Source organism: Syngnathus acus, chromosome 22, assembly GCF_901709675.1.
Source record: "Syngnathus acus chromosome 22, fSynAcu1.2, whole genome shotgun sequence".
NCBI classification, from domain to species: Eukaryota; Metazoa; Chordata; class Actinopteri; order Syngnathiformes; family Syngnathidae; genus Syngnathus; species Syngnathus acus.
In genome coordinates, this window is record NC_051106.1 from 5747506 (window position 1) to 5772072 (window position 24567).

General features: G+C 43.7%; 6 protein-coding genes across 12 annotated transcripts; 2 read left to right on the plus strand and 4 right to left on the minus strand.

The window, feature by feature from the left end:
• Positions 1 to 64: 64 nt before the first annotated feature.
• On the minus strand, positions 65 to 4388 carry itgb1bp1 (integrin beta 1 binding protein 1). Of its 3 annotated transcripts, none has more exons than XM_037241758.1 (7): positions 3262 to 3454; positions 2475 to 2603; positions 2219 to 2297; positions 2010 to 2140; positions 1778 to 1870; positions 1350 to 1499; positions 65 to 1277 (listed from the first exon to the last, which is right to left on the minus strand). In XM_037241758.1, the coding sequence occupies exons 2-7, from the start codon at positions 2544 to 2546 to the stop codon at positions 1206 to 1208; spliced, it is 597 nt and encodes a 198-aa protein (XP_037097653.1). In that variant the 5' UTR covers positions 2547 to 2603; positions 3262 to 3454; the 3' UTR covers positions 65 to 1205. The 3 variants fall into 3 exon arrangements, with proteins under 3 accessions (XP_037097653.1, XP_037097652.1, XP_037097654.1); XM_037241757.1 differs by having other exon boundaries at positions 2475 to 2593; positions 3262 to 3447; XM_037241759.1 differs by lacking the exon at positions 3262 to 3454 and adding an exon at positions 4260 to 4388 and having other exon boundaries at positions 68 to 1277; positions 2475 to 2593.
• On the plus strand, positions 3615 to 7614 carry LOC119116419 (cleavage and polyadenylation specificity factor subunit 3). Its single transcript, XM_037241755.1, has 18 exons — positions 3615 to 3799; positions 3917 to 3980; positions 4063 to 4160; positions 4275 to 4403; positions 4488 to 4665; positions 4794 to 4883; positions 4968 to 5118; positions 5194 to 5369; positions 5479 to 5637; positions 5731 to 5877; positions 5967 to 6119; positions 6259 to 6367; positions 6439 to 6537; positions 6610 to 6704; positions 6773 to 6860; positions 6919 to 6985; positions 7051 to 7147; positions 7248 to 7614. Exons 1-18 carry the CDS (start codon positions 3729 to 3731, stop codon positions 7368 to 7370), a joined length of 2094 nt encoding a protein of 697 aa, XP_037097650.1. The 5' UTR covers positions 3615 to 3728; the 3' UTR covers positions 7371 to 7614.
• A 91-nt stretch (positions 7615 to 7705) lies between these two features.
• On the minus strand, positions 7706 to 9067 carry LOC119116421 (dnaJ homolog subfamily C member 30, mitochondrial-like). The gene is made up of 2 exons (XM_037241756.1): positions 8952 to 9067; positions 7706 to 8822 (listed from the first exon to the last, which is right to left on the minus strand). The coding sequence occupies exons 1-2, from the start codon at positions 9049 to 9051 to the stop codon at positions 8113 to 8115; spliced, it is 810 nt and encodes a 269-aa protein (XP_037097651.1). The 5' UTR covers positions 9052 to 9067; the 3' UTR covers positions 7706 to 8112.
• A 396-nt stretch (positions 9068 to 9463) lies between these two features.
• Positions 9464 to 10762, plus strand: iah1 (isoamyl acetate hydrolyzing esterase 1 (putative)). The gene is made up of 6 exons (XM_037241625.1): positions 9464 to 9576; positions 9669 to 9721; positions 9813 to 9958; positions 10029 to 10190; positions 10252 to 10373; positions 10444 to 10762. The coding sequence occupies exons 1-6, from the start codon at positions 9514 to 9516 to the stop codon at positions 10618 to 10620; spliced, it is 723 nt and encodes a 240-aa protein (XP_037097520.1). The 5' UTR covers positions 9464 to 9513; the 3' UTR covers positions 10621 to 10762.
• A 352-nt stretch (positions 10763 to 11114) lies between these two features.
• Positions 11115 to 18023, minus strand: adam17a (ADAM metallopeptidase domain 17a). Of its 3 annotated transcripts, XM_037241622.1 has the most exons (20): positions 17798 to 18023; positions 17389 to 17521; positions 17073 to 17206; positions 16870 to 16958; positions 16608 to 16791; positions 16263 to 16393; positions 16093 to 16179; positions 15581 to 15703; positions 15187 to 15331; positions 14986 to 15077; positions 14744 to 14896; positions 13975 to 14174; positions 13764 to 13867; positions 13421 to 13555; positions 13219 to 13349; positions 13062 to 13140; positions 12909 to 12997; positions 12762 to 12821; positions 12469 to 12505; positions 11115 to 11976 (listed from the first exon to the last, which is right to left on the minus strand). In XM_037241622.1, the coding sequence occupies exons 1-20, from the start codon at positions 17901 to 17903 to the stop codon at positions 11606 to 11608; spliced, it is 2583 nt and encodes an 860-aa protein (XP_037097517.1). In that variant the 5' UTR covers positions 17904 to 18023; the 3' UTR covers positions 11115 to 11605. The 3 variants fall into 3 exon arrangements, with proteins under 3 accessions (XP_037097517.1, XP_037097518.1, XP_037097519.1); XM_037241623.1 differs by lacking the exon at positions 12469 to 12505 and having other exon boundaries at positions 17798 to 18022; XM_037241624.1 differs by lacking the exon at positions 12469 to 12505 and having other exon boundaries at positions 11842 to 11972; positions 17798 to 18022.
• Positions 18024 to 18584: 561 nt separating this feature from the next.
• On the minus strand, positions 18585 to 24566 carry LOC119115888 (14-3-3 protein zeta-like). Of its 3 annotated transcripts, none has more exons than XM_037240764.1 (6): positions 24425 to 24566; positions 23502 to 23875; positions 20304 to 20424; positions 19881 to 20044; positions 19705 to 19800; positions 18585 to 19576 (listed from the first exon to the last, which is right to left on the minus strand). In XM_037240764.1, the coding sequence occupies exons 2-6, from the start codon at positions 23793 to 23795 to the stop codon at positions 19502 to 19504; spliced, it is 750 nt and encodes a 249-aa protein (XP_037096659.1). In that variant the 5' UTR covers positions 23796 to 23875; positions 24425 to 24566; the 3' UTR covers positions 18585 to 19501. The 3 variants fall into 3 exon arrangements, with proteins under 3 accessions (XP_037096659.1, XP_037096660.1, XP_037096661.1); XM_037240765.1 differs by having other exon boundaries at positions 23502 to 23923; positions 24425 to 24545; XM_037240766.1 differs by having other exon boundaries at positions 24429 to 24540.
• Position 24567: the final 1 nt, after the last annotated feature.

The following is a 24567-nucleotide window of genomic DNA, read 5'->3' on the forward strand; positions in this document are numbered from 1 at the left end:
GATCACTGTTTACTAGAATTATTTTCTTCTCCCAGAGTAGCATGGATTTTCCCTGGGTTTTGGATTAAAAGTTGTTTCCAATTCCAACCCAAGGCAGGGAAATTGGTTTATATATAGTATCAGCCAAGCCAGACTTCAAATCACAAAGTGGGCAGTGTTAACACATTCTTGCATTTCTGCAGCGTCTCCTAGAAAGCTGCTAAATGAAGCAGCTCAAGATTTGGCCTGAATGTCTAGCATGAAGGCCTCAAATGCCTTATGAAATTAAAAAGCAGACAAACATCTGCTACCTAGATTCACTGTAGCTCAGCACAACCTGCAGCTTTCCACCTGTCTACACTTCTGAACCAATGGCCTGAATTCAGCATACATGTATTCATTTGCATGATGTAAATTCAATTACTTCTTTCATTTGTGGGTATTGGAATGTGACATGGACCGCAAAGCGCTGTCTTGTAAACCGAACCAAACCACAACATGCGTTCTTCATCAGGCAAAGTCCACCCAGTGCAGTTTAACCTTAACTCAATGACACAAAGTACCGGTACAACCTGTTCAGAATATGCACACAGCGTGCATGACATTCTTGACTTTTAACACACCCACCTTTTCACGAGGTACACGCAGTCTCAGTTAAACTATAGTACTGTTGTCTATAAGGAAGGTTTTACACATCAAGCGCGCCCTCTGGTGGATATTTGAACTATAACAAAGAAGAGAGGGGGCACTCAAAATTGAAAAGGTTTCAGTCATTTAATGTAACAAACATTTTTAACAAATGGATGAAAGTGACAGTAACGTGAAATAAATGATGTACCGCAATTTGCTTTCTGATATTATCTATCACAAGCGTGAAAAACATACAATTAATAAATTCAAGTCTTAAAACTTAAGGACAAGCGGCTACATTGCAAAGAATCGTACCCAAATAGTTGCAACGAACTATTGCTGTATCCAGCACTCTGTTGTACCACTTAACCAGAATACCTGAAATAAATTCAAATGGATGCAACCATTTCACTTTGCATCTTTCATTTTGAACTTAAAGTTTAAATTAGATTGTTTGTGTGGTGGTTGGTTGGTGCAGATATTGATAATGATATGGCATCTAGGTAGTAAGTGAAACAAACTTGATTTAGAGAAAAAGTTGAATTTGTCAGTCATTGTAGTCTCCCTTTGTTGGTTTTACTTTTCGCACGCCATCCTCACAACTTGTCTGATGCGACTACACAGTCAAAGGAAGCTGAGAGTACCTTGCAGATGGACTGAGCCTGCTCCTGTTTACATAAAAATAAAAAAGGCAATCAAGTATTTTTCTTTTTAATGGCAGATAATTCGCTGGCACTCACAGAGCTGATGCACTGGTAAACCCAGATGGTGCACCCTTCCTGTTCGGGGTCGGTGGTTTTGAGGGCCAGGAGGTTCTTCCCCGCGCCGAGGCCGTCGTCGTAGCAAAGCATGCGCACGATCAGGTAGAGCGGGTGGCGATGCAACACATCCTGACGGAATAAATGTTAATTATTATCTGTTGTTATCACCAAATCTTTATTACCCCTAACATCAGTATTTTACCTTTTGCAAGTGTAAAAAGGAGTTAATTTCTGTGCAACAAAAAACTAAACCCATTCTGAAGTGACAAATGCCATGCTCTGCCGCCCTCTTGTGGCATTAAGAGGAAGTTATAAACCTTTGTGTGCATTTATAAATTACTGCTGGATATTCACCAGTCGTGGCTAAAGTTGTATTTAGACCCAATAGAATACAAAACAGTACTCACACATTGGTCCAACGAGGCCACTTTGACTCCGTGTTTCGACACAAACAGGATCATTTCCTTGTCTCCTGGTACAAATGGCAGCTTTCCATCTTGCTAAAATTAGACAAAGTATAACAAATTGTATAATTTTGGCTGTATACATGATGGAATTGAATTAAAACTCAGCATGACTGGCAGATTTGATGTCATACAGATATTATGTACTGCACGACATTGGATTAATATTTTTTACCTGTGCCGCATCAATGTAGTTAATGAGGTCAAGAGGTTCCTGGAGCATCTTGCTCATGTCAAACTGCAACTTCTCAATGGCTCCCACATACTTCACCCGGAACTCTGCGCACGTTTCGGATGAGTTGTTTCCTAGGGAGGTCGTACATTTTGGCATTAATGGGAGAGGAGTAATAGAATAAAATGTTCGGATTATGCAATCCAACTGACCCGAGCTCTTGGTAGAGTCTGTGTCGAGGCTGGCGACTGTGCTGGACCTGGATAGTCCTCCCAAACTGGAGTCTACAGACTAAGGAAGACACATCGGTCAAGACCACGACATAAGGTACACCTGCATGATTTAATGAGATCTAATAGAAGACAGATAAAAAAAAAAATTAAGAATTATCAGCCTCAGTTTTTACACGTGACTTGTACATGGTCTCATTGGATTCCAGTGAGTGAAGACTGGGTTTGATTACTGTACCTTACTTTTGGTGCTGATCTCACTGCTTTGAGAGCTACTGCTGCTGTGGCGCTTTTTCACCTTGCGAAACATCTTTCACTTTTGCATCCTGGACCACCGCATTCCAGCCCACCTCCAAGCTAAACGCCACCAAACATTTAACATGTAAGATTACACCATAGTCCTCATTTTGTTTGACAATGTGCATTATATTCACTGTTGTCTCGTTTTTGTACCAAAATTAATCATTTGGTAGCCTTTTAAATAATGAATTTTAAGTTGAATAGTGAACCAACCTATTAAATTGTCAATTAATTGAGAAAAAAATGTTTTCTACAAACTGGATAAAATATATTGAACTTGATGAATTTACAGTATCTATGCTTGCAATGGCCGTTTTTTGTCATTTCAATTTTCCATTTAACCATCTTATTTTTCATGCAATTTTATGTCATGATGAATTTTTAAAAAAAAAACTATAATTTGTCTTATTTAGACGTGTGACGTCAGCTTCCTGCGGACCCAAAGTTGCTTCTTCGTCCGTTGGTGGACTATAAAATATTTAGGGTTCTCACATATCTGTTACATCCTTGCCCTTAGCTGCTGTTTAATTTATATTCGCAAATGACATGTTGTGACATAAATAAAGTTATAACCAGCGTTTAATTTAGAAGTACAAACACCCAAGCAAAACCATTCATTATCCACCTCCCACGCATAACGTCGATTTCATTTCAACGCTGAAGTTCGTCAACTTTCACTCCCTCGAGAGATCGCCGTAATTGCAAGAAATCCAGCAGATGCATACCTGGTCAGCCTTGTTGGCGCATCAGTGCACCGTTAACATCACTTGGATAATCTCCCTGCTTTCAACAGGGCGTTTGTCGGCTTTTATTCACTGTTTCGCTTCTCTCGGAGTTTCACAGCCTCCGCCCAACCCGTCTTAAAGGGGACTTAACCAATGACAGCGCTAAACCTAAACTGCTGTCATAAGAGTTAAACATTAAATCAATAAACCCACACATTTTGTTTATTTCTAAAATATTCTTGAAGCATTTTGCTATGTTTTGTTCTGAAATAATGATTATTGTGGAAGGGAACATTTGTGCCGGACCGTTTGTCACTACCCCTCGTTCTTATCGACGGTGTTTTGAGGGAAGACCTGAAGTGTCCCGTTTTGCAAGAGACCGCCTCCTCATTCATTTTCAAAACAGTGCGCGATGATCGGATTGTGATATTTATTATTTTTATTTTACTCTGTGATTTTCGGCAGCTATGGCTTCAAAACGCAAAGTGGAGATTGCCGTTCCGGCAGAGGAGAGTGATCAGCTTCATATTCGTCCGCTGTACGATGATAAATAAATTAATTAATATATATTAAATTCTATATATTATATATGATGCATCTCCGTGTAAGCTTAATTATAGCTATTATTTATTTTCTTTTGTTGTCTTTTCGCCAGGGGTGCTGGGCAGGAGGTTGGGAGGTCTTGTATTATACTGGAATTCAAAGGGAGAAAAATTATGGTAACTAATTATTAATTGAAGCCGATCAGATAGAGATTATAATTGGAGACTATAATTTATTTTTGATTTGTCTATTCGTCAGCTGGACTGTGGTATCCATCCCGGCTTAGAGGGAATGGATGCCCTCCCTTATATAGACTTGATCGACCCAGCGGAGATTGACCTGCTGCTCATCAGCCAGTAAGCATCTCTTCTTTTCAGGAGAAAGATTGCACTTTTTCTTCCATCATATTCTTCCAACCTAATTTGCTTTGACATTTAATTCCTCCCTTCACTCACTTCCTTTGTCTCCAGTTTCCACCTTGATCACTGTGGGGCTCTACCTTGGTTCCTCCAGAAGACCAGCTTCAAAGGCAGAACCTTCATGACCCACGCCACCAAGGCTATCTACCGATGGCTCCTGTCAGACTACGTCAAAGTCAGGTAAATCATGAAACCCTTCATTGTGTTGTAAATCACAATACAATATTATAATTTGTGCTTTTTTTTTTTTTTAACCCGTTGCAGCAACATTTCTGCAGACGACATGCTATACACCGAGACGGACCTGGAGGAGAGCATGGATAAGATTGAGACCATTAACTTCCACGAGGTCAAGGAGGTGGCGGGGATCAAGTTCTGGTGCTACCATGCCGGCCATGTGCTGGGAGCTGCCATGTTTATGATTGAAATAGCCGGAGTCAAGGTAATAGAAGAATTCTTTGTACTTGTGTCGTATTCTAAATCTACAGTACCTGAACGTGAATTTGATTTTTGGGTACTCTACCCACCTCTGACTGCTATTATAATTTGTTCATTCTGTTTCTTACAAAGCTGCTGTACACAGGCGACTTCTCACGACAGGAAGACAGGCACCTCATGGCGGCCGAGATCCCTAGCGTCAAACCGGACATTTTAATCATTGTACACCCCTAAAATTTCTCACAAAAATTGTGTTTTGGTTATTTCTTGAGGTGAACAAAAGTTTCTTTAATCGCTGTTGTGCAGGAGTCCACCTACGGCACGCATATCCACGAGAAGCGCGAAGAGCGCGAGGCTCGCTTTTGCAACACGGTGCACGACATCGTCAACAGGGAGGGCCGCTGTCTGATCCCCGTGTTCGCTTTGGGCCGAGCTCAGGAACTGCTGCTCATACTGGGTGATGATCTAACACATGCAATCTAATCAATTCTGTATGATGTCATGTCTTTTTTTTTGTTCCTGTTGAATGCAGACGAGTATTGGCAGAACCATCCGGAGCTCCACGACATCCCCATCTACTACGCCTCGTCCCTGGCCAAGAAGTGCATGGCCGTGTACCAGACTTACGTCAACGCCATGAACGACAAGATCCGCAAGGCCATCAACATAAACAACCCTTTTGTCTTCAAGCACATTAGCAACCTCAAGGTAGAGCACAAAGCAGTGGATATAAAAAGTCTGCACACCCATGTTCAAACGCCATGAAAAAAAAAAAGAAATCGGAATGGAAACTTACTTGGGTGTCTTAAAATTCCAGAGCATGGACCACTTTGACGACATCGGTCCCAGTGTGGTGATGGCGTCCCCTGGCATGATGCAGAGCGGCCTTTCCAGGGAGCTCTTCGAAAGTTGGTGCACAGACAAGAGGAACGGCGTTATCATCGCTGGATACTGTGTGGAGGGAACACTGGCAAAGGTCAGCTGCAATGTGAAAAGCGAGTCTGTAATTTCAAAGTTACGTAACTCATGGAAGTGCAGCTTACAGTTGGCGGTCACGTTTGTTGCGCAGCACATCATGTCCGAGCCGGAGGAGATCACCACCATGTCGGGACAGAAGCTGCAGCTGAAGATGTCAGTGGACTACATCTCCTTCTCGGCCCATACGGACTACCAGCAGACCAGCGAGTTCATCCGCGCTCTCAAACCTCCACATGTGGTAGGGAAGCTGAAATGCATCGCTAGATTTTGTTGAACTTAGCAAACAAACTAGTCTGTGTACAAAATGTGAAACTTTGCCGCCCTCAGATCTTGGTCCACGGCGAGCAGAACGAGATGGCCCGCCTGAAAGCGGCGCTTATCCGAGAGTACGAGGACAACGAGCAGGTTCACATCGAAGTCCACAACCCTCGCAACACAGAGTCCGTCACCCTCAACTTCAGGGGAGAAAAACTGGCCAAGGTTCGTAAATACATCGAGTCAACATTTGCAAATTTCCATGACCTGGATAATTAAAAACAATCTATACAGATTTAATAAAACAAAAAAGTATTTTATTGAGATTATGAGCGTCGTGACGTGGCTGCGCCGTTTTGTGCAGGTGATGGGCTCTCTGGCAGATCAAAAATGCGTTCAGGGTCAGAGAGTGTCGGGCATTCTGGTGAAGAAGAACTTCAACTACCACATCCTCAATCCCTCTGACCTTTCACGTCAGTCAAGTCCTCAGCAATACGCCCGCCCACATAGTGCACGTGAGGATGCTTTTTTTTTTCTTCTCCAGTGTACACAGAGCTGTCCATGAGCACAGTGAAGCAAACCCAAGCCATCCCCTTCACCGGACCCTACTCGCTGCTCGTCTGCCACCTTAGGAACCTTACAGGTCAGCCTCGAAATACTGCATTTTGAAATCAAATGTTCCTTTGTACTAAGCACCGAGCTTTCTCGTCATCAGGTGATGTAGAAGAGCTCGACGGCACCGAGAAGAAAACCCTGAAGATCTTCCAAAGTATCACTCTGATCCATGAAATTGGCATGGTTCTGCTTGAGGTGAGCGCCGGGGATGCTCTTACTCCATCCCGCTGCGGTTGTCAAACTTGTTCATATTCTGCTTTCAGTGGATCGCCAACCCTCTTAACGACATGTACGCCGACGCCATCACCACTGTGGTGCTGGAGGTCCAGTCCAATCCGAAGGCTCAGAAAGGTGGGCGGTAGTTGGTGGTAGCAATGCTACTGAACATTCTAATTTTTCTTGTGTTTAGTCATGGAAAGCCAGAGTTCCATTTTGGACATGGACATCTTTCAAAGTCGACTTGAAGTCATGTTGCAGTGAGTACTATGACTTATTTACACTTCCTGTTTTAATGAAGAAGTGAAGAAATGTTTGGTTTCAGGGACATGTTTGGACAAGACTGCGTGGACATCAGCGACGGTCAAAACATCTCGGTGACCGTCGACGGCAAGACGGTGAACATTTGCTTGGAAACACGGGTGAGGTGTTTGCGCCATTGCTTCGAGATTTGACACTTTGAACATTTCAACGAACAAAAATGAAGACACCCAATTTACACTTTTCTCCCACACCAATTAGTCGGTGAGCTACGAGGACGAGGACACAGAAGACGATTCCTTGAGGGAGCTGGTGGAGCAAGCAGTGCAGCGCCTATTTGACGCCCTCAACCCCATCACATCAATCATGCCATCACTTAAGTGATGCATATTTTTATGTCCTGGATAACACGTGTTAATAGTTTGTCAGTATTTATAACATGTACCGTATTGTGTTTTTAACTACAAGCACTTCTATTTATTTATTGTTGATGTTGTGTTCGTTACAAAAAAAAATGCACTGACTTGAAATTTGTGTTTTAACATGTAATGTGAATTTTTAATTGCACTAAGTGTTCAGTATTTGGCAATGTGAATTTCTAATTGCACTAAATGTTCAGTATTTGGCATCAGTGGTGTCAAGGGTCATCATTTCTCAGTGATTTGAATGTGTGGTTTCGCTTCGATATACAAGTTCAAGAAAATTTAGATATGACACAATGAACACCAGATATGTTTCATTCATTACTTATATATGTGGATGACAAAAGCACCCACATAAAAGGCACATTATTCTAGAACATTGCACCGCCCAAAAAGACAAATAGCAATAGTTATAATACAAGTGTGCCATGACTTATTGTAAGTCAAAAAAAGTATGACGGATTGACAGTGGCAGGAGTAATCCTACTAATTTAGGCTGAAAAAAAACAACTTTTGGGAAATTGTATACACAGCAACTGCCCCCCTCCCCACATTTAAATACCTCTAACCATTTTTGAGAAGCAGTCATCATACAATACACAACCTTTGTGGCTCTAAAGAGGTAATGATTACCCATAGTTCATAATTTTCTATAAATATGAAATTTAACTGTGTGTGCATGAAGGAAAATGAACAGTATGACTTCATCTCGACACTCCCCTCAAGGTGATCAGCAGCACCATGGCGGCAACGAGCATCATGACGACACCCACCTCCATGGTGCTTTCCTTGTTCCTCTCGCCCAGCGACTCCTGCTGTTTCTTCAGCATCTCCTCCTTCCGTTTTCGAATGTCTCTGTCCCTCTGGAGCTGGTCGCCGTAATGCGAGCGAAGGAACTTGTCAAAGTCAAATATGGTACTCCGGGGGTCCACTGCCGCGTTCCTCCCTCCTGCTGCCGCTGAGCTCCCTCCTCCGGGGGGATTGGCGGCGGAGGGTCTGACCTGGGTCTTGTTGGTCAGGTCGAGCAGACTCAAGAGGCCAAGGTCATACTTCTTTCGCAGGCCCTTGTGGCCCAGCACTGAGTAGGCCTCGCTGATGTCTGAGAAGCGGACGGTGGCATCATCGTTTCCGGCGTTTCTGTCCGGGTGGTAGAGGAAGCACAGTTTGTAGTAGGCGGTTTTGATCTGCGCTTGGGTGGCCGTGGGAGACACGCCGAGGATGTCGTAGTAGCCGGTTTTGCTTCTGTAAAGAGGCTCCTCTCTGGTGCCATTGGCATAAGTCCTAATAAAGGTTAAATGTCCCCAGCAAGAGCCTGGACGGGCGCTGCTTTGAGGGAAGAAAATCCCTAGATAGTCTCCGTGGCCCCAAGATACAGAAGTATGTCCATGACCTGCTCTTTTGTCATCCCTCAGCCCTAAAAAAAAGAGAAAAAAAACAACAATGACAAAACTTGAAATCTCAACTGTTACTACACAGTTTGTTTCGTTACGATTAAAATTTAAAAATGGAACACCGGTGGGTAACGTGGAAGAGTACACTGTACCTTCTTCGTGCTTCCCAGGAGATTTCGGTGGAAAATAGTTGCATATTTTGGGCGAAATGTTGACAGTGCTTCTGCTACAGCGAAGTATGACCTCCGCCATGTTTGTGGAGTCAAGAAACGGAAACGGAAATTACTTTTGATTGTTATTGTTTTTTGCAGCGCCCTCTACTGTCAAATAATTGGCATAGCACCTCCCTTAAACAATGGCCTTTAAATCTTTTTTTCTCAAATTCCCCCCCAAAACACGAAAATAAAATACTGAAAACATTAAATGTATTCGTAATTTCAATTCAGGTGTAGAACTGAATAATCTGTTGAACTAAAGATGCAGCCAATTTTTGCAGTAGTGGTGGCCAGCATCCCGAGGTGTTTAAAGCAAAAGGAAATATATTTTCTCCATATATTCCCATTTTATTGTTTTACTTATTTTTATAGTCATATTATATATTTTCTTATTTAATTATAATAGTCTTTAAAGACTAGAGTTTTACTGACAGAAAATAAAGGTGAGTATTGCGCATGCGCTGTGCAACTCGAGTGTCAAGTGTGTATTAGTACCGCCATGTCCAAATTGAAAACTTTAACCTGGCCTCAGGTGGTTCTGTTCGGGGATTCCATCACACAGGTTGGCTGCTACAAAAGAACTGCACGATTCTTTGTTGCTGTTGTTCGTTCGCTGCTTTGCTATATGTTGCTAGCTGATTTTGTTTCTTCCAGGGTTCCTTCCAAGTGAACGGATGGGGTGCAGGCATCGCAGATAAATTAGCAAGGTCTTCTTTTGCTCTCCTCGTTTCCGCAATTTCGTAGTCAATACATGATTAGGAGACTAATCGATGGGAATATTTTAACTTGTTCGAGCAGGAAGTGTGACGTAATCAACAGAGGGTTGTCGGGCTACAACTCCCGATGGGGAAGGATTGTTCTTCCTCGTATACTGCATCAGGACAAGTCGGAAAACATCGCAGCAGTTACTGTCTTCTTTGGAGCCAACGACTGCGCCCTGCAAGGTATACAACTTCTCAAACATGCAAAAACGCAAATGTATTATGCTGTTATTGCATCGAAATCTGCACTTAGATAAAAACCCTCAGCAACATGTCCCTCTGCACGAGTACTCGGAGAACCTGAAGTCAATGAGCAGCTACCTGACCAAGGTGGGGGTCCCTGCAGGCAAAGTCATCTTCATAACCCCTGCTCCCATCAATGAAGCAGCCTGGGAGAAAGAATGCAAGCTGAAAGGTAGCGTTCACATGCACATTCTCGCCTCCGCTGAAGATCATGAAGTGTCTTTGCATCCTAGGTTGTCCTCTCAATCGACTGAACTCCGTGGCGGGCCAGTACGCTCAAGCGTGCGTCCAAGCGGCTTCTCAATGCGGTGTTGACGTCTTAGACTTGTGGACGCTCATGCAAAAAGACGGACAGGTTCTATTTTATTGTATCATATATTTTATGGAAAGAAAAAATGCATCCATATAACCTGTTTGATTCTTAGGACTTCACAGTCTACCTGTCGGATGGCCTCCACCTGTCTGCAAAAGGCAACCAGTTTGTGATGCAGCACCTTTGGGAGCTGCTGGAGAGCAAAGTGGCTCATCTGCCCTTGATCCTGCCCTATTGGGGGGATGTGGACGTTGGGAGCCCCGAGAACAGTCTGCTGTGTGACCCGTAAACTCGAAGATAGACAGACGGCATGAGGACTCTGATTTTTAAGAGCTTTGAATGTCATGTTTTTTGTATACAATCATTTATTGGGATGTTTTTAAGTAATGCAAGCGGTGGACATGAATAAAAGCTTTACATTGATTAACAATTTCACAACCATTCAGTTTGTCAGCCTTGTTGCTGTTTTGGCTTGAAATTAAATAACAGGCAACAGTGGCGAGACATTGTGACAACAATATTGACACGAGCAAACAAAACAGTAACACAACTTGAGCACCTCACAGCTTTGCAACAATTCAAATTCTCTCTCTAAGTCTTTATGATGGGGAATAACCATCCAAAAAGGCACAGCAGTGTTTTGGAGTCAGGTTGACACAAAGCAGACATACTGTATTTAAAAAGAAGCCAATCATGATTCATGACACAAGTGTATACAGTAGTCCCCAGCATATTCACGGATAACTAATTCATTAAACATTCGCACCTATTCGAGCATCTCTGTTTTTTTAAATAGCGCCCTAAGATGCCACAAGAGGCACTAAAGCCCAGTAAATTGAAGCATCGTGATCGGCATCAATGAAGAAATGTTGTAACTGCTTATAAGCTGTTAATGACCGCCCAAAATTCTGTTTTTGGAATTTTCGGTTTTAACTATTAGATCAATTACTGTCAGTTTGTCACTATTTGCAGCAGGGCTTGGTCCCTGTCCCCCTACGGGGATTACAGTAAGACGATCATCCAGTGGTTTTGTACACTAAAACACAAGGAGAATTGTTTCAAAAGTGCAGCACGGCAACTTGTGGCGAGCAAATACTGTTCAAAATGTGTTTGAGGTATGATGAAAGAGGAAATTACACTTCAATTGGAGGTGGTTCATCTTAAGAAGAGCATCCTTTGTGAATGTATTAGATATCCATGATAGCTAGCTTTAGGTCAATGTACGAATTTATAAATTACAAATTGATTGGACTCAGCACTCAGTCTCTTTGGAATCAAAGCACTCTTGCCTCTTGAGGCGCCGCCTCTCCCGGGCCGACGGGCTTTGATCGCTCAGATCCTCGTAGGAGGATCTCGTAGCCAACGAGCAGGCTCCTGCGGTTGGGAAGTCGTCGGCCCTGCCTGCCTCCTCTCCCAGGTGAGAGTCGCTGCTGTCCTCCTGGATGGTGGCCATCCGTGAGGCCACGTCGCTGCCGTCCGGCGTGGGCACGTAGCTCGAGCTGGGGGTCTGGTTTGAGACGGCGCTGGGCGCCACCAAGCGGTGCTGCGAGAAGGGCGCGGTCGGGCCGGCGAAGGAGGAAGAGGGAGGCGGAGGAGGCTTGACGATGCGGATGGGGGCCGTCTCCATGTTGCTCAGGATTTCTTGCTAGTGGGAGACCAAAAGGTGTGAGGCATGTGCGGATAGTAACTGCGTGGGGGGCACTTGTGTTTTATGTGCAGCATTCCTGCTGATTTGAGTAAAAGAGGCTTAACTATTTTTCACCCAAACAACAAAATAGTGAACACTGTGCAGAAATAGCAACTAAAATGAAAAAGGGGTAAAAGACGGGAAGTGAATTAAAAAGAACTCTCATCTGCTCACGGCAGACGAAAACTGAAAATGTGGACACACACCGCATCTGATCGTACGAACGACAACAAGTCTTTGTTTGAGAACTCCCAAGATGCAATCTTGCGTTCTTGAGGTAATTTCTGATCGAATGGCGTGTGGGACGTCCTTGCGGCGACTTTGTGGGCGATCAGCGATTACGTCAAGGAGTAAAGGAGTGCGGGGAGTATCGCAAACGTGGGCCCACGGACCATGCATCATCATGGACTGGATGGCAACGCAACACCAAGCCATGGCACACGCACTCACCTAAGGCTGGAGCTCTATTACAAACCTCCAGCGTCTGCTGCAGTTCCAATAAGAAAAGGCCAAGAGTGACAGAAAGGTCATTGAAAGCCCGCACGGACCGACAGACCCAGCGCTAATTTAGCTTCGACTGTGAACACAAGTCTCGGTGTGCCCCGAATCTATCTACCGAAACACTCGGTGCCTCTTGTTTTGATGGAAATGAATGGAACGGAACAAAAAACATCTCAACTGAACTAAAATGCTTCGTGCTCACCGTACAATTCTTCAAAATGGAGAAGAGGTGATACACTTACATTCAGAGGGCAGTAGAGCGACATTGTGTTCTCCTCATATTGCTGGTCGAGTTTCTTGTCCTATAAGAGAAGAGCAAAATGGTAAAACAGGGCAAATCCTTTTTTAACAGTTGAACTCCGCTGGCAGAATTAAAGTTGGGTTCTTACCACACAGTGAACTAGAATACTCAGAGGGATCCAGAAGACGAGCGAGAACACGACAACAGAGCCCACAATGTTATCCGCCAGGAACTTCCCTAACGGGGAGAAAGTCAAATGAAATTAGCTCTTTCATTCGCTTGTGTGACGTGAAGCACTTACCAAAAGTGTTAATGTCCAATTTGTCAATGAAGTCCCACAGACGCTCAATTACATCCTGCACCTGCTTCATGCACTTCCCCTGCGGAAACATTGACACCGCCATTGAATCAATCGTAAAGTGTCGGGGTCTGGAGCGCACGTTTCTTTCCACACTCACGTTCTCGTCGCAGAAGCCCACGGTGCAAGGTTTCCCTTTACGTAGTAAAAGCAAATTGCCATCGGTCAGGACGAAGGGCGCGCAGGTGCCATCGCCACGCCGGCAGCACACTTTGCAGGAATCCTCTGTGGCTGCATTATGAGAGTGGAAGAAATCTGTCACACAGGGTAAACAAAAAAAAAGAAACACAAGAATTGCATACCATTGCAGGCACAGGACTGAAGGTTCTGCATGGCCTCACAGAACGGGTTGCACTCTCCATTTAGGCACCGGCCGTTGTCCACGCAAACTGTGTTGTCGAAGGCGTTTTCAGGGGGAGGACACTGACTGCTGTTGCCTTGAAGTAAAAAAAACAGTTTATTGAATCCTGAAAAATAAATTGCCATTTCATTTATTGAGCAGTTGATTGTCATCATAGGCCTACTTAAAGGTGCCATTGAGTGTCATTTTTATTGAATCATGGTGTGTCTGCTTTGGCCAGCAGGGGGCGAACGTGTGAGATTGTAGTGTGTGTCTGCTTTGGCCAGCAGGGGGCGCATACCTACCTGTGCAGGAGGCAATGCCCTTACATGTGGCACTGATGGGCTCTTGGCACCTTGTTCCTGCCCGCTCGAACATGCAATTTCTGCAGCACGGGCTGTTTCGATCACTGTGAGGAGGGAAAAAAAACAAATGTGGTTAAGTTCTACAAAAATTCACTGTCGAAAGTGTTTGAAAGGAATTAAGTGCACCAGAGTTTTATATCAGCTCTCCTACCTGCACTGGGACCCTGATTTGAACATGCAGTTGGACGAGCAGCAAGCATCATCATTGAGATGAAGCAAGCCGGGGTCGCACTCTTCCCCTTCTTCCACCCGGGAATTCCCACACACATTGCTGTTCCTCTCCTTGAAGCACAAGGGAGCTTTGTAACGAAGCGTCTTTCCTATGGAGATCTTGCTGCAGTTGGAGAAACGCTGGAAGAGATGTTGGAGGAGTTGAATCATCAGACTGCAAGTGGAGCTGCCCTAGCAGGCCGATTAGAAGAACTCTTCAAATCGGATTAATCGTGAGCACAAAAATGTGCTTTGTTTTTGTACCGTTTTCATTTCATCTGCACTAACAATGACAACTAAAGCCAAAACGGACAACAGCTTGCTGTTATTACATAAAATTGAAAGGTAAACATTCAAAACTGGCTTTCACACTTTGCGTCACACATTGCATGATCGACTCAACACCTTCAGTGGTTGAGTGAGTTTGTATTTGGTCGGGTGTCATCCAAGCCTTTGATGCAATTTATGCAAATTGTGCGAGCTTTCTGGCAAACTGATAAGTCGCCTACATCAGCAGTCTGTGCCGATGAATACAACAAAGATGGCTGCAAAAACAAATTACATTTCATGCAAGACAAAAGGTTCTTGCATTTGCATTTTATGTAACAAGTCAGTGAATTACAACTAAAATATTTGAAATTGGTTGAAGCATTTTCGTGTGTTGTAGCAAGTCATGAAAAAGAAAAGAAGAGGCAGCAAGCGGTATGTACCTTGTTGTTTACATGATCTCCACTCACAGCTATTGGGTACATGACAAACTTTCCACCATGGTCATCACTGGGAGCACAGAATGGAATGTTGTCCGGATCGTGCTCGGCTCCGAAGTTATGGCCTAGTTCGTGAGTGGTCACCAAATCTGCCTCCTGATGGGACAAGTATATGGTTGCGTTTAAGGCAAACATTCAAAACAAAGCTCGGGAGACAGAGTTCATATGTAAGGGGTGATCTTGACCTTTGTCAGGATTGTTTTGCCATAATTCTTGGTGCTGGTCAAGCCGGTGTTGAGGTAACTGGGCTTCTTGGCAGACAGGGATGGATAATAAGCTGTCAAAGCAAACAAGATTTCACGATACAGAAGGGAAACAGTAAAATGCACCAAGCAAAACCCCAAGATTATATGGCAGGCATTTCAAAACAATGCCACTGTCCTTACGTTTGGGGCAGAGGCCGCCCAAGGCCATCGGTTTGGAGGGAGCCACATAGGCCAGGCCCAGAGTGCCCTCGTCAAAATCCTGGTAGGTGAACAGGTGGGCCAGGCACACGGTAGACGCGTTGTCGGCTATGTCTGAGCTGAATTGCTGGAAACAATTTCACAACTACTTAATGACACAATGACTTTCTCCCAGTAATGGGGAAAATGAAGCTTCAAGCTGCTTCGTGAAGCACTTGCTGTGTTCATTGAGCCCTCTAGATGGCACTCTCACTGACTCGCCATTTCTTACACCCCTTTCTTTAAACCAAGAGTGCCATCGAGAGTCCGAAAACAACAACTGGTTCATGAAGCGAATTTGAAGCATCATTTCCTCGTCAACTTTCTCCCCATCTACCTCCAGAAGCTTCTTGACATCCCAAACCGCCTTCTCTTTCACAGGGCTGTTCTCCATGTTGTAGTGGACCCAGACAGGGCCAGCACGACCAGTAGGTTTTGTGGGCTCCTTGTGGATGATCATCTGAGAACGGCGATATAAACAAACATATGGTGGTAAAGTATAAAAAAAAGAACAAGTCAATTTTATGTCGTCTAAAATCATAAAAATAGCCTTTGCAGAGGCAGTCAAAAGTTCTTCTTGTTGAGGACAAACAAGAAATGACTTGGTGTGGCTGAATAATGAATGCATATCTTTTGAGTGAGAAAAGGCTAGTCACAGTACAATAAACAGTGTGTCTATTCATGCATAACGCATGTGGAACAAACTTAATGAGCCGCACACAAAAGCTTTCAGTTCCTCTTAAAATGTATGTCTCAGCGAGGGGACCGCTAGTCAATCGCTTCCTGTGGTGACACAACGAAAAAGAAAAGGGAAGAGTCTTTTCTGCATTCATGCTATACTACACAAACCTGATGTATTTGCACCCCGTAGCCTTTGAAGTCATCATCCCACGTTGTGTTTCGGTAAATGTCATCGACTCGATCGATCAGCTCAATCTGAAGACATGGAAAATTACGACACAAAATGTATGGATCGTATGTATAAACCAAATAGAGGTTTTCAGTTTTCGGCCTCTGACCAGGTAATTGAGTGTGACGCTTTCTTGCCCGCGTCCCATGTTTTTAAAAAAGCGGTAGTCTGCAACCAACAACAGGGGGCAGGTGTTCCTTTTGTGGTCGTGGACTTGGCGTTTTTCTCTGTGATGAGAATCTGCAAAGTGAAATTGTGCAGCTTTAGTCAGACATAAGAATCTGACACCCACATCCTTTTGTCTAATTACCAAAGCCTCCTCCAGCTTAGACATTTATTATCCTCCTACTCGTTTTTTCCCTCTCCTTTTCCTTGCCAACTTACATCATCCCTGATCTTCAACCACAAAAACACTTCATCGACGAATACAAGATACGAGTAAAAGCAGACGTACCGTCGATCTTGTCCGTCACCTCGGGCTCTTCCCAACCTGCCCCAGCGGACTCGGGCAGCAGGTCCTTGGCGTGCATGTAAGCGCACACTTTTGGAGAAGCAATGCGGCTCAGATTTTTTATGTCTTCTGAGCGATACACGAGCAACCTGCCATCGTCAGCGCTGTCTGTAAACCTCCATAAGGGCTGGCAAAAATGAACAAAACAGTTGATTAAAGAACTGCGGAAGATATTTGAAATGACCAATACTACATGTCTCCTAACCTCTATATTGTACTCTGCTTCATCACTTAGAATGTGAGCTGAAAATTCATCTCCATCAATGTGTGCCTGCACACGGGAATTCTCTTCACCTGAAAATATAAACAAAACAATAAAACTACAAAATAAAACTACAATTGGACAGGAAATGTGATAATACACGTTTTGACCACACGACAGCTCAACATGATTTAACATCAACTTACCGACCACATGACCTGTGAAGTAGTTCTGACGCTGAACGTTGAAGTTTTCCTCCTTTCCGAGGTTATCGACAAACACGGCTCGGAATTTGTCGGTGAAAAGGTCTGTGTTGGTGGTCAAGTACAACTTGAAATGTCTGGAAAGAGCACACAAAACACAAATCACATACACCGTTGATGTCGTAGTAGGGGGGTATGCCGAGGGACCTCCCCCAACCACCCAGAATATAAACTCAAGTTACACAAGTTAGATCATTTTTAACCCCAAAATGACATGAAAACAAAAAAAACATATGTAGTTTGAATGCTCCTTGTGCACCTCTGCAAGGCTCTGAAGCTGACCAGGCGCTCCAAGTGGGACGGGGTGTGCACGTCCCTCTTCCTGACAGAATGTAACTGGAGGTCTGACACTGGCAGAATCTCAAAATCAGACAGAATGGAATGAAGTGAATCTGAAAGACATAGGACGAAACCAGTCACGAATAACTAGATAACGAACAGCTTTACATTAATGGGAACAACATAGCATTGTATAGCTTGAGAAAAACACAACTGTCAAGCCACACGCTGGTACTTGACTAAAACGACCAAAATACTTTATAAACAATATATAACTCATAATTGGAATAAAGGAAGATATATGACAAGTAATATGAAACCGCTGTTAGTTATCGGGGTTATTTTCCTGAACGACAGATGACTACATTTGAAAAGCTAGCAATATTTACCAATTTCACCGTTAGCTTCGCGGTTTTCTTCAGCCGTAATTCTTGATTTAAAAGCTCCGATCAAGCATAAATGTGCCAGAAAAACAAATAAGCACACGCTCCACATGGTGAAACAGCGCTGATAACATATCACAGCGTAGCCGACATTGTCATAAAGTTTACCAGCTTTCGGGCAAGCTAGCGAGAGCAAAGCGGAAGTTGACCGAACGACAATTTCCGGTCGGAGTGTCATCAGGAAATTAATCATGCAACGTCATTCATCCATTTTTCCATACCAGGCGCGTCAATCGCCTAACATAGAGCATTTTAAAAGTTCTGCATGGTATGTGTCGCCAGTTTTATTTTTTATTTTTTAATTCATGGGATGGTGAACACTTCCCCACTATTTCATTTGAAAGGTTATGGCTAAAAAAATATAAATCAGCATCCAAAATACTTTCAGGGTTACATAAATTAGCCAATTCTGATGTCATTTAGCAGCTAACCAATTTTCCCATGCTCATATATCATGTTGGACCTGAAAAAAAAAATTAGGAAAACATTTCCATCAGATTTTTTGGAGGGGGGGGGGGCACAAGAAAAAAAAAACTACCCCTCTAAATACAGCATGGTTTTTTTCAACCTTTTAACTCCAAGGGACTTGTTACAGATTACGTAACAGCGGATATACTTTACCAGTTACTGAATGTAGTCCAGGGTTGGCTAGGATAAAAATCATCGATGGCACAAATTACGACATGGAAAAGTAAAGTACAGTACAATAAAGAAAATATTAGACACAAGAGGATGGTTTATAAAATGATTTATTCATGTTAACATAGCTGTTACACAGGGATTCAAACGGTTTCCACAAGGCTTTAGGGGACTACAATCGAATGAATAGCAAAACAATAGTGGTCCAAATCTCTAATGACAATCACTGGACAGACAAACAGACCACCCTCATTTAGGATGTGTACAAACCTGCATTGAAAAATATTAAACTTGACACTTGCGCTTGTGTGTTACAGCATTTGTTCCCATTCCAGTGTAATATCTCGAGACATGCAATGACAGAATTCTCTTCATCTCCCCCCATTGAAAAGGTCCCGGCGTGTCAGTGAGTCAAGCCCCCCGCTATTCCCCGCAAACAAGACATGCTTCAGTGAAAGAGTGGCATCATAAAGTGAGGATTAATCCGACGGGGCACTACTAAGTATTTGCCGCCAGCATGCGTGGAACACTGGCATTCCCTGCAACATGAAAACTATCCGAAGTGGAATTTCAGACGCTGTAACCGTACCACAATTTTTATTTCTTTATTTTTTTTCTTTTTCATACAGAGCAGGAAAAGGAAACTATGATTATAACCTGGACACTAAATCTTCCTTGGATAAACTTCCTGTTGCTCAAAGAATTTTAAGGGGTTCTGCCTCTAACTTTAGGAAAAGAGCGTAATACCATGTCAAGCTATCAATACTTTTCTACAGCTGAAATTGCACATACTGAAAGGCCAGGACACACACACAAACCAAAGGAATGGAGGGATTTACTTTTACAAGTCAACCTAATTTCATTTTTTCTCTCCAATTTACTTTTTTCATGGTTACTTTTTTTGGAGCAATGGGTTTCATTGGAAGAATGGCGCAATAAGGAATGACGGATGTGTAAAAAGTTTTGTTTTTTTTAATCCTTTTGTCGTTTTTGGAGGTCAAGGACTTTCTTCTAGTTCTCAGTTTCGCCGGAGTCACCTCTTTCTCCGGCGTCGTTCTCCTCCCCAGCGGTATCCGATGTCCATAGCTGAGAAGATAAACGCGAGACACAGGTTGCATTTTAAACACTATCCGGCAGCGACTGTGCATTCTCAGGCAACAACTGTAGCTCGAATGTAATGCTCATTCTGCGCAATGTGAGAAGAGGACACTCACTGTCAGATTGTCTCTGAGGAGCTGCATGATGAGGGTGCTGTCTTTGTAGGACTCCTCGTTTAGTTGGTCAAGCTCGGCGATGGCCTCGTCGAACGCCTGCCAACAAAAATGTATATATATTAAACGAACAATTCCATAGGGCTCGAGTGGCAAATGGTGCGAGATTGGGCACAAACCTTTTTAGCGAGTTCACAAGCTTTTTCTGGAGAGTTGAGGATCTCATAGTAGAAGACGGAGAAGTTAAGAGCCAGACCCAAGCGGATGGGATGTGTGGGGTCCATGTCCGTCTTACTGATGTCAAACGCTTCCTGGTACGCCTGCTGCGAGTTTTCGATTATCTCTATTGAAGAAGACGTCATGGTGAAACAGTCAATCAGAAAGAAAAAACGCTGATTGATCAAATCAGAACATTACAATCACGCGGTAGGTTTGTGCGGAAGCTGAGTCAGCGCCCACCCACGACTGCTCTAGCTTCTGAAATGGGGGCCCCGTGACATCGTTTCCAGCAAACAGTCAGACATACTATGACACATTCCGAGTTGGAGCGCAAAGATATGAAGGAGGTTTTAATAATTCAACGTTAAATGCGGTACACTTACTTTTCTTGTCATCTCCGGAGGCAACTTCAGCGAGGTATCTATAGTAGTCCCCCTTCATCTTCAGGTAAAAAACTTTGCTCTCTTGTTTGGAGTTCTTAATTAAATAGTTCTCCAGCAGTGACTGTAGGGGGAGGGGGACTTGGTTAGATGCGGTAACACTAATAAACATCGACCAGAGAACAAATCACACACTCCTCAAAGTGATATCTGCCGTCAGATGACTTTCATCCCATTATTTCATGTCACAAATATTTATATATATTAAAAATCCATCCTAAGTGGGGCTATAATTACCAACCCTATAAATAACATACTGCCTAAGGTGGATTACAGCGGCAACATAAAAATCATAACGTGCGGTGGCCTTTCTAGGACACGTCATGGGTCTTTCGACGGAGATTATAAAGTGGAGGAAAAACGTGTCCTACTTCAATTAAAGCACAGCGCAGATTAACCATCCGCAAAGCACCATAAACCTCAAACCTAATGAAGAAAAAGGAGGTTTGGATTCCAAGCCTTGGCAGGGCGAAGAAAGTGTCCTTGTCTGAGCCAAATCCCTCCCGGCAACCACTCCCAAGTCACGTCCACAAGCCACCATTGGCTCGGTCAAAACATGCACGCGGCTCATGTGCCGAGCATTCCTTTCCCCCTGCAAGCTGCGCACAAAAGACAAGGAGGAGGGATGCTCTCTTGGCGGCGCTTTCACACAAAGCTCTGATTTCAGTGGCCGGCCCTCACGAGAGAGTGCAAACGGCGTCGCCAGATGAAGGTTCTGACTGGTCACGAGCTTGACTCGATTCACACGGCCGACAAGAATTTATCTTTGGGGCATCGGTGGCTTTTTATAACCGATTTAGGCAGGATTTGCAAAAAAAAAAAAAAGGCAGTCACTGACATGTTGAAACTGGAGGACGGAAATGCAAGAATCAAACCATCAAATTACGAAAGAAATGTCAGCTCGTTTTTAGGCGTAAAACAGTTATAATTTGACAATTTACAATTATTGCTTTACTACATCAAGCTTACTGCACCTGTGTAAATATGTGAGGAGAAGAACTAGACAACCTCAAATCACCTTTTGTCGAGCCGGACAAATATTTAATGATGGTGCCTGATTAATGTATGACTGCTCTCTCTCTCTCTCGAGACAGCAGCTGTTCTCAGACTGTTCCATTTCCATTTCTGTGGGAATTTTGACACTCGCCTGTAAAAATGACTGCTTTCAGAACAGGCTATTTTCTCCTTATTTCAGCCCCTCAAAATGTTTTGCCCAAGTGTCACCTAAACACTGCTTTTTACAAAAGGTAACAAACCAAACCCACAGTCGGACAAGCCGAAATCCTTCCTCGTGGCTAACGTGGTCCGAGATTTATTTTTTTGGAGCGAGTCAGAAAAGCCGGAAGGCTTCTGCCGACGAGTTGAGGCCTGAGGAGGGACACACCCTTCTGCAACACTCAGCAGAAGAAACACAAAAGGCTGAGTCACTGGCAGGGAACAGCCCCTGCGGCGTCTCCGTCAGACAGGAGCCCGGGGGACATTACTGGAATCTTCCAACCCGATCTCCTCTAATCCACTATCAAGGCAGGATGGGGGGGGGGGGGGGGGGGGGGGGGAATAATGCAAAACGCAATCCCTGCTGCTGCGATAGATTAATCAAGAAGTGAGAGCAGAGCGGGCTCGGAACTAGTACTTCGAATGTAGGCCAAAGTCGTGAGCTTAAAAATACGGCCCCGCTGAAAGGTATCCTGTTTAACTAGTGGGAGCTGTTTGTGCATGTAGGCTATTGCACATGGCTCGACACATTAGCGATCCATCTGCCAGATGAGAGACACGACATGGATACAATAATTGCACGTTAACATAGAAGGGTTGGGGTAAGGGGTCCTGCGAGCGATGTTCCAATTGCAGTGGAATCCCCAAAGCCCCAGAACCTGTCATTGCGTGGCATGAAGCAAATCTCCCGTGACTTCAGCTCCGCGAGCATTCAAAGGATCAGTTTTACAAGTGTTTGGATTTTTGGGTGATGCCAGCCAACTCCTTGCGGGCAAAAAAAAAAAAAAAAAGAAAGTTTAACAACCGTCAAAGCAGGAATGGAACTCACTCATGGGGAAAGGTCTGGCTAGGTATAAGACGAGCGGTACAATCGATTACATCAAAATCCACTGCACCACAATGACGCGACCAAAAAGACAATTTAACGTATTCATTACAGAAATATCCATGAAATGCCACTAGGTGACAGCATCCACTCTTTGGCCTTTATGAGGCATTTTCAAAGGTTACCAAGTTTCTTTGTTTTAAATTCACCATTTCATTCTGTCTACAGTTAAGTTTCAAGTTATAAAACAACCCAGTCTGGAGTTAATGTATTATAATGGCATAAGTGTGTGCCTGTAATCAAGTCAGAGAATTTATTAAATGTGAACTATTTAGAAGTGATTCAGCATCGTTGAGGTTCTACTATAAAAATAATCACCTCATTCAACGACCCGATACCAGTAGATGGAACAATGCGATGCAATAACATGTCTCTAAAATTCTCGCTTCCCAAAAACAGTTGGAGGATACTTCCTTATACACCCTATGCAACAAAGAATAGGTGTTAAAGAATAGGGCTGAGATTATGTACACGTATCACACCAAGATAGAACAAATGAAATCTCGGATGACAATTCAAATAAAAAAAAGATGGAATAATCGCCCTGCAGCATTGGAGTTTGTCACAAATGACATGCAACGTTCCGACGAGCAATTACAAGCCCCTCAGGGATTGCGTAGGAATGCTGGCAATTCCCGTCGCCGGGGTGAAAACAGAACAAAACAAAACTTCAGAACGTATAGCAACACTGCGTTACAACCTCCATATGCCATTGCCTTTGTGTTCAATACTTTTTGAAGACGAAATACATCCTGAAATTGTCAAACGTATTGGCTCACTCGTTTCTGGATGAGCTCATTCAAGTTTGAACTGGTTAAGAAATGTGTCCTGATTAAGCCTCTTTTTAACACTCACACAATTCAGTACTCATGAGATGAAATCAGTGTTAAATCACCCATGTCGATGAAATCATCTTTGACGCTTTAATCTTTGAAATGGGAGAAACTTTGATGTAGCTGTACCTACATTTTGACTGGTTGATCCATCTCTTATATAGCATGCCTGGTTCTCTGGAAATCATTATTAAAAAGGCCACGTACCAAAACGCTCGAGCAGATCTCTTGCAGCTCCTTCTCCACTTTCTCCCGATATTCCTTAACCAGCTGCAGCTTCTTCTCGCTCGTATCGGACTTGGCTTCGATGCTGGAGAGCACCCTCCATGAGGATCGCCGGGCCCCCACCACGTTCTTGTAGGCGACGGACAGCAGGTTCCTCTCCTCGTTCGTCAGGTCCTCGCCCTTCTCAGTGACCACTTTCATGCACTCGGCCATGTCGTCGTAACGCTCGGCCTGCTCTGCCAGCTTGGCCTTCTGGATAAGATCATCTTTATCCATTTTTTTTTGTTTGTATAATTGATTTGGGAGCGATGGATCAGACAACACGGACGGGGCGAGCGAGAGTCGGGGACTGTGAACTGGGAGTGGAACAAGGAGTGGCGTTATTACCACCGCAGCGTGACAGGCTGAGAAAAAAATTAACCGATCGCTTATGGAGAAAATCAAAACATCACCTTTACATACATCAGGAATACTAGAATTACACTGAATTATAACAGAAAACGACGTGAACGTTTTTAGTGCGTTTACGTCGCCTTGGGAAACACAATGAGCGTTAACGCGATTACGTAACAGTCATTTGATGTAATATAATGAACAAAAATACTGCAGCTAGTTAAAATTTGATTTCTAGCAACAAAAAGGGGCTCTGAAATGGCCAAGCTGAGTCACGTCGGTACCGCAGCCCGCCACAAAGTTGTCTGGAGGTAGCTAGCTAGCTACAAATTTAGCCTAGCGAAGCTAAAGCTGTACGTTTAAGCTAACGGGCCACTCCTATCAATGAAAAAGTGTCACCGAAAGCGCAGCTTACGAAAACGGACCGAGTCCTCTTTGATCATATTGGCTGTCGGAAAGACATTATGGACGCTTTCTTGAAGGCATAAAATGAATTAGTAGAGGTATCTCACCTACAGAGGTCCGAATTCGCTTCACAAATTGGTCCGATTCGATGGATTGGGCAGAAAGGCAAAGAACAAGCCGCGGCAGCTAAAGTCCAACTGAACGTGATTAAAGGAGGGCGGGTTATTTAGGAGCGACTCTCCAATTGAAA